This window comes from Ruditapes philippinarum, unplaced genomic scaffold, assembly GCF_026571515.1.
Source record: "Ruditapes philippinarum isolate M1 unplaced genomic scaffold, ASM2657151v2 ctg770_1_1_1_1, whole genome shotgun sequence".
Lineage (NCBI taxonomy): Eukaryota > Metazoa > Mollusca > Bivalvia > Venerida > Veneridae > Ruditapes > Ruditapes philippinarum.
Window position 1 is genome coordinate 334,463 of NW_026859620.1, and position 13,785 is coordinate 348,247.

The following is a 13,785-nucleotide window of genomic DNA, read 5'->3' on the forward strand; positions in this document are numbered from 1 at the left end:
CATACAAGCTATACGTATAAACCATGGCGTATTCCTTCTCAAGTTATTCATCAGACAAGGATTTTACATGGAGTGTCATGGTTACCTCGGCCTTTGACCTTTTGATCTCGAACATCAATATAGGTTATCTACAGGCCATGGGCAATGTCCCTACCAAATAAAATAAACTATGGTTTATTCCTTCCCAAGTTATTCATCAGACAAGGATTGTACATGAAGTGTCATGGTTACCTCGGCCTTTGACCTTTTGACCTCGAACATCAATATAGGTTATCTACAGGCCATGGGCAATGTCCCTACCAAATAAAATAAACCATGGCTTATCCCTTCTAAAGTTATTCATCAGACAAGGATTTTATATGGAGTGTCATGATTACCTAGACATTTGACCTTATGACCTCAAACATCAATATAGATTATCTACGGGCCATGGGCAATGTCACTACCAAATAAAATAAACCATGGCTTCTTTTTTTACTAAGTGATTCATCAGACAAAGATTTTACATGAAGTTGTATGGTTACCTTGACCTTTGACCTTATTTCGTTAAACATCAAGAAAGGTCATCTACCGGCCATGGGCAATATCCATACCAAATAAAATAAACCAGGTTTAATTCCTTATGTAGTTATCGTATAGACAAGGTTAACAAGCCGTTGATACTTACATACTGATCAACTCTATCACAGGATGGTCCCCACGAAAGTCCATAACTTAGTCAAAATAAATGTCTCATTTATGGGCGTTGGACAGTTATACTATTCTAAAGACATGTATCAAGTTTAAAGTGAATACCTTCAGTAGTTTCAAAGATTAATGTTGCATGTGAAACTTAATTCAGGAAATTTTTAAGTTAAAAAAATCATATATATAGTGTAATCTGATTGGTTAATTATCTCGTTCGCCCCACATAGTAACTCGTGCCCACGACTTATTTATCTCGTGGGCACGACTAAATAACTTGTGCGCACGACACAATTTCTCGTGCGCACCACTTAATTATCGTGGCTTGTGGCTATGACATAGTATCTCATGCGCACCACTTAATTAACTCGTGCGCACTAACTCGCGGCCACGACCTAGTATCACGTGCGCACCACATAATTATCTCGTGCACACGACCAAGTAACTTGTGGCCACGACATAGTATCTCGTGCACACGACTAAGTGACTCGTGACCACGACATAGTATCTCGTGGGCATCAATTAATTATCTTGGGCGGACGACTTAGTAACTCATGCGCACGACAGTATCTCGTGCGCACGAGATAGATGAAAACAGCAAACACGTGCCACCTTATTTTAAAAGTGTGGCATTTCAGCAAAGTATTTGTTTTTGTCAAAATCCTATGGATTGATAGCAAAACTAATTAATGATCAGTAATGATACAACAAAAATCAAAAACGATAAGACTGTAGTAATATCAACTCGTCAATTTGTGTTAGTAAATTTTCTACTCAAAATGGGCCGTTGTTTCTTCAAATATAAATAAGTTTTTCATATATAGTCAAGTACATGTATTCCCAAGTGTGTGAGGCTAGGAATATTGCACCCTATCTTCGACTTGTACACTATTTATCCTAAAGAATATAACAAGAAAGTCCAAAATACAGATAAATACAACACTGGAATAAAGTTTTAAAAGTACCATTTTATTTTGGGTGTTTTTTTTCCGCAAATTACCAATCATAATTAAAAAAAAATGAAATGAAACAAAAAAATCAATTTAAAAAATCTACAAACAGTCCATGAAAATCAAATCGAGCTACAAAATAATTCTCCTCCTGTTCCATTATCAGCTGTATTGCGTCGTCCGTTTCTTTTCCTAGTCGTTTCATAAACTCCCAAAAATCAGGCTCCTCTTCCTGAAAAGATAGCAAATATAAACATCACTATTTTTGTTATCCCTTTGAAAAGGCTGTTCAAAATATTTTGTCTTGCATTTTTAGAATAATGAGAATTGTGATTGTGTGTATTTTTGTTGTTTTATCCGCGCTTTTAACGTTCTCTTTATCATTTTGAAATATGTGTGACACCTACAAGATGCATTTTATAATTTGTTAAGATGCTTATTAATTGCACAAAAACAATCATTATGTTCTATTATATTGAACGGTTAATGTCAAAATATAAAAGAGCATATATTAAAAGTATAAGTCATGTTCCAGACATCAGGAAAAATAAATGAAAAACATTAATTTTGAGTATTTTTAATGCTATTTTACTTCAAATACGTGTTTTATTCTATCTTAGTTTACCTCTTCGTACACACATCCTTTAGTGTTCATATCCCCCGGTACTGTTGTTCAATTCATTCCATAGAGCATCCCTTTGATCAATCTTCTCCGTTTCTCTTTGTGCGGATTCATGTTCTCTTTCTGTCGCCATTTTTGCTTCTTTTTGCTCAGCTTCAAAATCTAAATGGATCTGCTGCACTAATCGATGCCATACAGTCGGTCTATTGTTTTGAGGAAAGTTGTTGCGATGAGGGGATTTCGGGTAAGAAGTACTCGTAGTAAATGTTGGCATCGCCGGTACTATGTACCTCCGTAATTATATAATTTCTGCAAATTTTATATACAAAATGTACGATTTACGGCATTGATGTTTATAAACATTTATTTTTTTTTGTTTAAAATTAATCTATCAAAACTTATATAGCACGCTATATAAACTGTCTTCAAATAACATTTTTGTGGCAACAGAAGGTCTGTCCCACCAAATTGTAAACGAAATTTCAGAAGTTCGTTAATTCTAAAAACAGAGGCTCTATAACTATAAGTATTAGACAAAATTAACTATTCATCACAAAACAACATTACTTTAAAATCATTATAAAGAATATCTACAGTACATGTGATTGTTATTGCACAACTGTTCATGAATAAATGAATTGAAATGTTCGTTATAGAAATGTTCGATACAGCAATTAAGGAACTACTAATTAGAGAAGGTTGCGCAGTATTTTCTTCTCTCCATGGCTATGACGTCACATTTGCGAATGACATCACAACATATATGGCCGCAATTCAAGGTTATCGATCGCGTGTTTTCAACAGTTTGGTAGATTAAATCGTGGTAAGTAGTGTATTCTTTCAAAGAAAGCATTAAATTGCATTTATGTTACTAATTTTCAAAAGCTTTCGATTTTGGTTTAAAATGATAATGTGCTACTTGTGTAATTTTAGTATTTTTCTGTTAGGCGGGTCTGAACGTTATAACAGCCACATAAATGTTGTGACATGTTCGTTACTTTTAGTAACGAACATTTTAATTGAATTGACAGAATATTTTGTCTAAATATTAAATGGATATTTCTTGTCCTTTGTGCTACTTGAAATATCTTTCTATCTTGATCTTAAATCTAAAAAAAAGAATCTTTAAATTAATTACCTTAAAATAACTACAAATCAGAAACTTTATATTTGGCTTTCAAACTTCGACCGACCTGTTTATATATTTCGACTTAATAAATGTGTTTTATTACATTTATCTTAAGAATTGTCTTAGAAAATATAAAAAAATTCTTAAATATTCATATTTTTTTTAGAATTGTAGATCTATATTTAAACGTGCAAGTAACATATTTTCATGACATTTTAAGTTTGGTAACGAACATGTCAGAAATCATAACGAACATTTTAGTAACTTAAAATCGAAATTTGTATTTCAGATATGGCGAAATCAAGAGCCGAAATCCAAAGGGCTTACAGACAAAGACTAAAAGAAAGAGACAATGAAAATTACTTATCAAGAGAGGGAAAGAAGACGAAAATCGTACGTAGAAAGTAAATACTTGTCAGAAGAGAAGCGAAAGGAACGGAACAAGAAAAACAGAGAATATTTAAGATTATACAGACAAAAAAGAAGAAAAGCAGCCCTACAGAATGTTGAGAATAATAGAGAAAATGCAGATACAAGTACCATGGATTTTAGTGGTTTGTGGTGCGGGGTTTATAGGTGGTACTGGAGGGGGGGAGGTATGGTTTCCGTATCCATAATATTTTTTAACAAATAAATAAAACATTTCTGTGCCGTATTTAATTTCTCCGTAGTATAATAACATTCAGTTAACTTGAAATAGTCACTCATCTTAATTCGGTAATTATTCATTATCTATATTCATTTTTGGTATTTATTTAAAAACCTTTTGGCATCATATGTAAACACAAAACTCAGTAAGTCCATTTTTCTATTTTTAATATAGTTTCCTTTTATTTTCATATTTACATCAACAGTTCTGACCGGTCAAAATAACAAATATATATGTACATGTCCATTAAAATGCACCGCAGAAAACTGCGGACTTAAACCGTCACATGTTAAGTGTCTGACTGCCTGAATCCCTCCTATCTTAAAAAGTTCTTCTCATTTTAATTAATACAAAATAATTGTAACAAAGGTTTTAATAATTAACCAATGAAAAAATGACCCTTAAACAGGAATATATTAACCAATGAAAATACATTTTATCAAATATGAAATTAAATATTTGACCAATAAAAATGATTCGATTAAGACTGATTAACACGCTAGATGTCAAAAGTCAGCGGCCTGTTAATTCCTTTCTTTAAGTTAAACAGATAATCAGATAAGAAAACTTCAAATAAATGTCGTAGATAAAATTAATGATAATAATCATGTTGTCATACATGTGACGTAAATAAACATAAATGTGTCAGACATGTAAATTGCAATAAATATGTCAGGGGTCTGGCTAATTGATAGTTTACATATTTCTGAATTTCAATAATTTCAAAACCTTTTATAACATAAACAAGAAATATAATAATTTTACGAAAAGTATTTTGAAAGAATCAAATGAAAAAATACAGCATAACATCACCTCCTCCTCTATTTTACTTTATTCCATAAATGGGGAAGTTGAATTCGTAGTTTTGCTTGCTAAATTGAGAGGTTGGGAAAGACACTGATTCCCACCAAGTATTATGCGCTAAATTTATAGGTCTACTGAAGGTGGATTGAATCTCAACACAATGTTCCGTTTTATATATTTTAATGTTAATCTTTCTTAGTGGAATACCACAAATAATATATAACATATACACAGGTTATCCTTATGTTAACAAATAGATATTAAAAAACAGTAACAAATATTTCTAGTGGAGAGCCACAACGTTATCACTTGGAAATCCAAAATCTAACTATCTAAATTTTTTTACATGTATCTTTACAACATTTCTAAATAGGAATTCGTTTTAAACTGACCAACAGAATTTTATCATTTTTGTGTCTTAAATAACAAAATGACCAATCAGGTTTCACTACAAAATATGGTAACATAGCAACATAGAATTTATAACAACAATCATCACCTGGACATTTTATCAGTCATAAGGTTTAACAACTTATTAGGTACAGACGACTAAATTGACATCATCACCTAAATATAATAAAACTTTTAGCACTGTTGATTGGACAAAGAGGAAAAGCCATATTTAATCTTCTGGTTACATAAATATTAATTTGACATCTGTTATTAAAACATATAATATTTGTAACTTAACATATTTGAAATTTCACACATTGTTCTGAAAATTTGACCTTTTAGAAAATGATTATATTTATAAATATTTTTGTTTAAAAGAAAATCATCATGCATATTTATTCATTTATTTTTTTTAAAAATTTTTATCATTTTTCTGCTGCACAACACTAACAAAAATATTTATAAATATAAATATTTTTGTTTAAAAAAAAATCATCATGCATATTTATTCATTTATTTTTTTTAAAGAATTTTATCATTTTTCTGCTGCACAACAGGTTACGAAAGTGCACAGCTTGAAGGCAGAAATAGGTTACAAATAAGAATGAATTTTCGAACAAATGGTCCAAGAATGAGAGTCACTAAAGAACTGGCAAAAACTAAGAAAGAGTTTAAAGTTTTAAAGGAAAACTATGATAACCTTAAAAGAAAATACAAGAGTACTATGCGTTCAATTCAAAGAATGAACAAGAAAGAAAATGAACATTGTAATACACCAAGATCAAAGGCTGCAAAATTACTAAAAGATGTTAACCTTACACAAGAACAAAGAAAACGTGTGCATAAAGAGTTGGTTTTTGCAAATGCTGTTTGCGATGAGATCAAAGTTGCAGCACATAAAGCACCTGTGAAAGCTAAAAGGATATTACAAAATTTAGTAGCGGGAAATTTATTGAAGAAATACAAGTTGCTTAAAAGATTTGGAGAAAAAACAAATACGAGCAGGAATAAATTGTCAAAAGTTAAATGCAAGAGTGTTAGTATTGAAAATTTGAACCGCCGACGGGAAATTGCAAAGTCTAGAGAAAAGGTGATAGAGTTCCTCGAGCGAGACGAAAACTCACGAGCTATGCCTGGCAAATGTGATTACGTTAGATCAGAAAACGGAGAGAAGTATCAAACAAGAGTATTAACTGACTATCTCTCAACTCTTTACCATAAATTCATGTCAGAAAATCCTAGTATCAAGTTGTCTTTCACCTCTTTCACGAGGATAAGACCGGCGAGAATAAGACTTACACACATGATCACAAGAGACACATGTCTTTGTACCAAGCACCAAAACATGTCGCTGACACTTAAAGCTCTCAAGAAGAAAAACATTGAGTGTACACTTAATGGAGAGAAAATGCTTGAAAGAAAATAAGACCTGCTTCAAGAAACTGAAAAAAAGTTGGCTTCAGGTGATGAAATACATGTTGGTCAATGGAAACGCGTTGAAATTGAAGTTAAAGGCCAAAAGAAGTCAGTTATGAAAATAGTTGACAGTATCATGAAACCACAAGACTTTTTAACTCATCTTAGATCACAAATTGAAGAGTTTGACCAACACGTTATGAGAATCAAGACACAATATTCAGAAATGAAAAACCTGAAAGAAAATTTGCCCGTCAATCATTGTATAATTCACATGGATTTCAGTGAAAATTACTCATGCAAATCTGTCCAGGAAATACAGTCAGCCTATTGGAATCAAACCGCCGTAACTCTACACCCAGTCGTTATATATTTTAAGACGGAGGCATCCAAGGAAATTCTACATCAAAGCTTTGTCTTTGTTTCAGATGAAATGGGCCATAACGCAAACACAGTTCTTACAATTATTGACAAACTTATTCCAGCTGTAAAACTACTTATTCCTGAAGTAACATGTATACATTATTGGACAGATAGTCCTACTTCCCAGTACAGAAACAAGCTAATCTTCCGTTGCATAGCGAATCACAACAGTACCTACGGCATACATGCTAAATGGAACTACTGGGAAGCAGGACATGGAAAAGGGCCATGCGATGGCCTTGGTGGCCGAGTAAAGCGTTTAGCAGACGAGGCAGTAAATACTGGGAAAGTTTGTATACAGGATCCGTCAGATTTCTATGCGTGGTCTCAATCTGTCAATTGGACTATGAAGAATGTGAAATTTGTATTTGTTTCTACAGAAGAGTGTGAAAACAAAGCTAAAGAGAACATTCAACTCTATCTAAAACCTATTGTTGGAACAATGAAATAGCATGAGGTCCTGGGTAAAGAAGATAGTTGCGTGGCTGTTTGTTAAACTAGTTGTTACTGTACAACATGTTTGTCACATGAATCCGCTACTTGCAGTACTTGGAGAAATGAAACACTCGTCTCAAAAGTAACAGCACAAAGCAGTAATGAGGATGAATCATCTGCAAATAAACCAGGTGTGCAATCTATTACAACAGAGAAAGCTGAAAAGTATGATGTAGATGATTATATAGCTGCGTTATATTTGGGTCGCTGGTACATTGGTAAGATAATCACTGTTGACGAAGAAGACAGCACATTTGAAGTAACATTCCTGCAACAAAAGAAACGGATGTTTCAGTGGCCATCCAGACCTGATGTGATCTGGGTTGACTATAGTGATATTCTATGCAAAGTATCAACACCAGTAACTAGTGGAAAGTCAAAGCGCATGCTTCTCATAACAGATGCTGACATAGACAAAGTTGAAATACTATTTGTGAAAAAATAACTGGTTAAATGTAACATGACATATAGTATGACATGTTCGTTACTTTAAGTGCTTGAACCATCGACTAGATCGTCATTGAGAATTGCATAATGTTACATTTTTTATTTTATTATCTGACTATGCAAACCGTCTCAAAATTATATTGTTAAAAGCATTTGAGTAGATTCTTGTTTGAAAACATACAGGTATTTAGTTTGTAACGAACATTTCTAAAATAAACTTTAATAATATATTGACGGTAAAAAAGTACCTTCGTTCTTATTTTTACAATAATTTATTATTTGTATCTGTTGAGTTCAAAGAGTTAACTTGTATGTTTATGAATAATAAGCAAAACGAATGTAATCAGTTAAAGTTTATTGTTTAATTTTGCAAAATATTGCCTTCAGGGGCCTTTTCACTAGTTTTGGGGGAAGGCGCCCTAGCCCTTTTTGTGGGGAAAAAAATGCGCGATTTTCACACTTTTGGGGAAAATATCATACTTTCACACATTTCGGGGAATATCATAATTTATTTGCATATCTTCCTCCAATCACATTTAAGGTTTACTATAGTACTAAGCTTTCTGTCCAACAGGAGTAAAAAACATGTTTTACAGATCAATTTATTGCCCCTTTATATTAACTCATATTTCCTATTTATAGTATTTTATGTTGGTTCATGTGAGGGTTCTTGGTTTGATTCAGAGGGTACATTATTATCAGTTTACAACTGTAATTTACTGCACTGAAAAGTTTCTTTACAAGTTTTATTCTTCAGTTAAAGGGGAAATATTTGCCAGAAGGGGAATTTTAGACTGTTTTTTGGGGAAAAAAGGTAGTAATTTGGCTTAGGGGAGATACAGGCTACAGCAAAGAAGGGTAAAAAGGCCCTGGCCTTTATTGTTGTTTGTTAGTTAAAATGTTCAAGATTTTTTTAAACAGAGATGGGTTTGTAAATACAAACGTTAAATTGACTTTAGATATCGCAGAAATATTATTTTGACAAAGTTTTATATGTTTATTAAGTGTTATTAAAGGTTTGTGGTTTTGGAAATGTAACTTATAATTTTGTAACGAATCTTTACAAAACTTGTAAAAGTTGCCAAATCTTATGTATAACGGAAATTCTTGTATAAGGTTAACCTTATTGTTTCTTTGGGGTGGTTTTGAAATGGGAACAAAAACAAGTTTTTATTTAGCAAGTTTCCCTAATAAAGCGAAAATACTAAATTTGTTTTTTATTAGCAACTTGAAAAACCGTGGTTTTTCGGGTTTAAGGTTTTTTTTTCCATTCCCTCTTATTAGGAAGGCCTATAACCTTTTTTAACTTAAACTAACAGGTAAAATTTTTCAAACACAGGAAAGAAAAATGGGGTTATTTGTTTTGAACGTAACGTACATTACAGACTACATTTTTGAAACTTCAACACTCATAATACATTTGTTTATAAAATCGTTATCTTTATAGAAATGTTCAAAATATTTCACAGTTTTTCAGATGAATGTTACTAGTTAAATTTTCGATAGTTAATAAACTCATAGAAAACATTTAGTATTAAGTTCCTTTTATTTCTTAAATGCATTCATTTATTGAAAATGAGTGAACAGCGTCTGAATGTTCAAAGCCATCCGGAAGAGACAAAATCTTCAATTTTAGAATGAAGGTGAGTATAGATCTGAGAAAAAAAGAGAAAATGCCGCTGACTGTCTGCTGTATTAAAAAAGTAAAAAAGTCTAAATCGGGAAACATTAAACCAGAATCAGTTTCTATTTTATAGAGAAGATAAAGAATACTGTTTCCTAAACTCAATTATCACTGATAGTGATTCTGTTTGACAGAGTCGATTGTTATACATTGTTAAATGATACATGGGTTTTCCGAATCATGTAATAGAGAGAAAGCTTGAATTGAAATAAAATGGTTCGTAAAAGCATCAGCAACTTTTATATAAAAAAGGATATTTGTTTTACATTTATCTTCACTGCAAAATACTAAGTTAGACCTATGTTTATCAATTGTTCATATGTTACTCTGTTGATGGTCATTGTATAAATATTTTATGGAAAGGCAAATTTAAAACTTTTATTATGAAAAGATCAATTCAATGAATTCCGTGATAAAAATAAGACCCTATACATGTGATTTAATGACAAATCTTGACACAATTACAGTCCATAACGTTCATATTTGTTGCAAACGGTATTGACATCGTGACGATGTTTCAATTTGTTATGTTTTTGACATGCTTAAAGATGCATCAGCTTCAAGTTATTGCCCTGGCCAATCAGCAACTAAATGAGACTGGTGGGTAGGTATTAAAGGGCTCAAAATAATGGCATATTTCATCAAAAGTACGCAAATGATACTCTATCAAAAAGGCAACTGAGCATCTGGACTGGTTATCTTCTCAATCAGCAAGAACATATTAAGTAAAATGTTATTGATCAAGGGTTCGTGCGTATCACTCGCTCTGCCTTCCTTAAATAATGGACGGTTCCGATTATTTCGGCCGATTGCGCAATCCCTAGTGATTGTCGCTATGCCTCACACAAGCCAGCATCCAAAATGGTGACCGTATCAACATCAACCGACGCGCTAGAAGATGTGTCGATTTGTTTTCTTCCTTATCAAGTACAGGATTATTAAAAGAGGATTAAACTACTATCTCCAAGGCTATGTTCATCAAATTAGAGTCCATATAGACGATAAACCTAAGATAAAGGTTGTTTCTCGGTGTCGGAGGTCGATGAGAAAAAGCGAGAAGCCGCACACTCTACACAATGAAATACTCAAAGATAATGCATTGTGTATAACGGAGTCAAATTGCTTTTGTAAGTTTGGGTAAGTATTGAAGTAGGAACATTGTCAACAACTTAAGTAGACTTAGAATCTAAAAAAAATGAAATACACACCCTTAAAATGTCTACTGGTATAGACTATACATCATTATGTAGATATATTTAACTTTACGTGTTTAAACTATAATATGTAAATAGCATTATGCTCTATGACGCACCCTAATTGTTCAAATATTTTTCCGTTCATTACTGTCGTATCCGTAATTTGCTGATCTTTTAATATATCTTTGTACAACACCACATTGTGACAATTAGCCTGGGTTCGAGTCTGTCGATCTTTATGTGCTTCTGTTCGGCAAATCGACACTATCAAAACCCGAGATGTTTGTTATCCATGACGATCGAGTATGAAATAGCGCATATGTTATGAATAAGCATAAAATATCAACGCCTGAATCCCAGGCTATGTGACAATATTTGACCAGAGAAATATATTTACGTCTATGGGATACGTGTGTGATCATGGACCAGTGATACAAACAACAATCCACGAAACAATCCACGATAGGGTAAGTTTTATTGTTTAAATCAAAATAATTGTGAAATTGTGATAGAGCTAGAATAATAAAAAATATAAATAATCTTCCTTTTTATTTTTTCTCTTTAAAATATGCGTAGATTCTCTATTATAAAAAAATAAAATAATCTTCCTTTTTTTTCTCTCTAAAATATGCGTAGATTCTCTATTAGTGCATTGTTTTTTATATTTAGAAATATATTTTCTATAAAAAAAACAAGAATTTGTAACAGAGTTACCAACGTCCCCCGCCTCGGGGAAGTTTTATATGAAGCATAAAATTGTGCAACATTTAATCGTATTTCAAAAGATTGAGGTATGGATTTTAGGACTTTCAGTCCAAAATTATGATCTATGTTAGATCTGCCAATGCAACAATAAATTTATGAAAGAAATACTAGTAAAATGAAACACAGAATTTAAAATTCTATCATGTTAACCTTTGACCTCTAAGTGTGACCTTGACATTGGAGGTAGGGGTGCAGGTGTTGTGCATTACATATTGTCTTATTGATATTACTATTTGTGCCAAGTATTTTCAAAATCCCTTGAACTATGTAGAAGTTATAGACGGGACACAAAATAAACCATATAACAGACTCAGTGTTAACCTTTGACCTCTAAGTGTGACCTTGACCTTGCCGGTAGGGGTGCAGGTGTTGTACCTGACATATTGTCAACAATATTATAACAAACATTTGTGTTAAGTTATTTCAAATTCCTTTGATAAATGACAAAGTTACGGACCAGACACAAAGTGTGACGGACGGACAGACGGACGGACAGACGGACGGAGCCTTTTTCTATATCCCCCTTTTTCTTCGAAAAGGCGGGGGACAAAAACATACTTTGAAGCATTGCAGTTGAATTCGTTTTCCAAGTAAACAACACTTAAAATACCGAATCCCTCTAAAACCTTGAAAAAATCGGCGGTCTTAGTTTACTTTCCTACAAAACAAAAAAAACAACAAAAAAACAATTTCGGTCAGAAATATTTAGATATGTGCTTTACCGATATTCAATAACATGTATTTTATCTCCATAATGTTATTATGATGAAAAATCACTCATATGTTTCAATATTAATTAAGTTATTATGGCTCATTAAATGAAATCCCAATATAGTTTGGCGGGACGGACTTTATAGAAAAAATCTAGTCTATAAAGATATGTGCATATTTTATTAAAACCTATGTACTGTTCGATAATTATTCTATATTTAGGAAATAGGTATCAGTTGCGTACATTGTTGTAGAATAATGCACGGTTCGAGTTCAAATGCGCATGAATGTAATCACGAAGGCCGGTAAGCATATGTGTTTTAATTACAAAGCTTAAATTGAACGATAAATCGTGCATTGTCCCAAATATCTATTTCCATTCTAACATGATAATAAAAAAGAAAATTGATAAAAACATGTTGGAACTAGATCTACAGGAATATTAAAACGTAGAAGTAATTTTCCTAACAATTTTATTCATTAAATAATATTGATGTGTCCCAGGTATCAGGCATAAATCATTAATTTAACTGTGAACTGTGTAACAATTATTTATTAAGAAAACTTACCTACATGAACATTACTTTATCAGTGGGTTGTGAAACTAGTACTAGTTGTTGTCTTAACAAGGCATAAAATGAAAAATAAACTGTGCATTGACTTTTAAACAACACACTTTAGCTCATTTAAACAGAAGTCCTTATCCGTGACACTTTAGCAGTAACTGTTTGTAAACAATCCTTTTAATCTTGACTTTAAGCTGTCATAATTCCTTAAATGTTTGTATTTTTATGTAAAGTCTGGTTTTCTCAGTTGAAGAATGTAATTCTTTAACAAACTGCCAAGTAACTTTGTTAAAATCCACATATTTCACTGTATTTTCCTTGAAATGTAATTTTCGTGTGTTGGAAATTTACTGTACGCTGCCATTTTGTACTTTGCATTATTGGCTATTTATAGCTGTTGCATCGGTTAGTTTCTGTAAACACTAAGTAGGCAGCAGATGTTCCGTTTTGGTACACAAGAAATTACTGTTAATTTACATCACAAAAGGTAGAGAATTTTTGGAAATAGTCAATATTGTATTTGCTTATAGCTCTATTATTGTAAAATTTTCCTCCATTAAAGTTAAGTTCAGTCCGATCAGTTTATGATCGTTTCCGATCATTTTTGTCTGACAGCCGTCAACCGTTTTTGGTTCTACCATTCCAACCACTTTCGGGCAGTGGTTGAGCGTTTTCATATAAATACGGCGAAATCAGCCGCTTGTCTTTCTTAGAAGCAGCATCCTTTAACGCTGTCTTAGAAAATTCGAAACAATATAAATTTTGGCGGCCATTGAACTTATTGTATAAATTCGTCTGCGGTCTAGCGCCATTAATTTTAGTAAGAAAGATTCTTTACAGAAAGGCGATTT

The 13,785-nt window shown here is 32.4% G+C and overlaps 1 protein-coding gene and 1 long non-coding RNA gene across 2 annotated transcripts; one reads left to right on the forward strand and one right to left on the reverse strand.

The window, feature by feature from the left end:
- Positions 1-1,670: 1,670 nt before the first annotated feature.
- On the reverse strand, positions 1,671-13,551 carry LOC132757276 (uncharacterized). The gene is made up of 3 exons (XR_009629424.1): positions 12,938-13,551; positions 2,260-2,565; positions 1,671-1,866 (listed from the first exon to the last, which is right to left on the reverse strand). It is a non-coding gene; the product is annotated as an uncharacterized LOC132757276 (long non-coding RNA).
- LOC132757278 (uncharacterized) lies at positions 3,738-7,473 on the forward strand. Its single transcript, XM_060748529.1, has 2 exons — positions 3,738-3,939; positions 5,789-7,473. Exons 1-2 carry the CDS (start codon positions 3,738-3,740, stop codon positions 6,655-6,657), a joined length of 1,071 nt encoding a protein of 356 aa, XP_060604512.1. The 3' UTR covers positions 6,658-7,473.
- Positions 13,552-13,785: the final 234 nt, after the last annotated feature.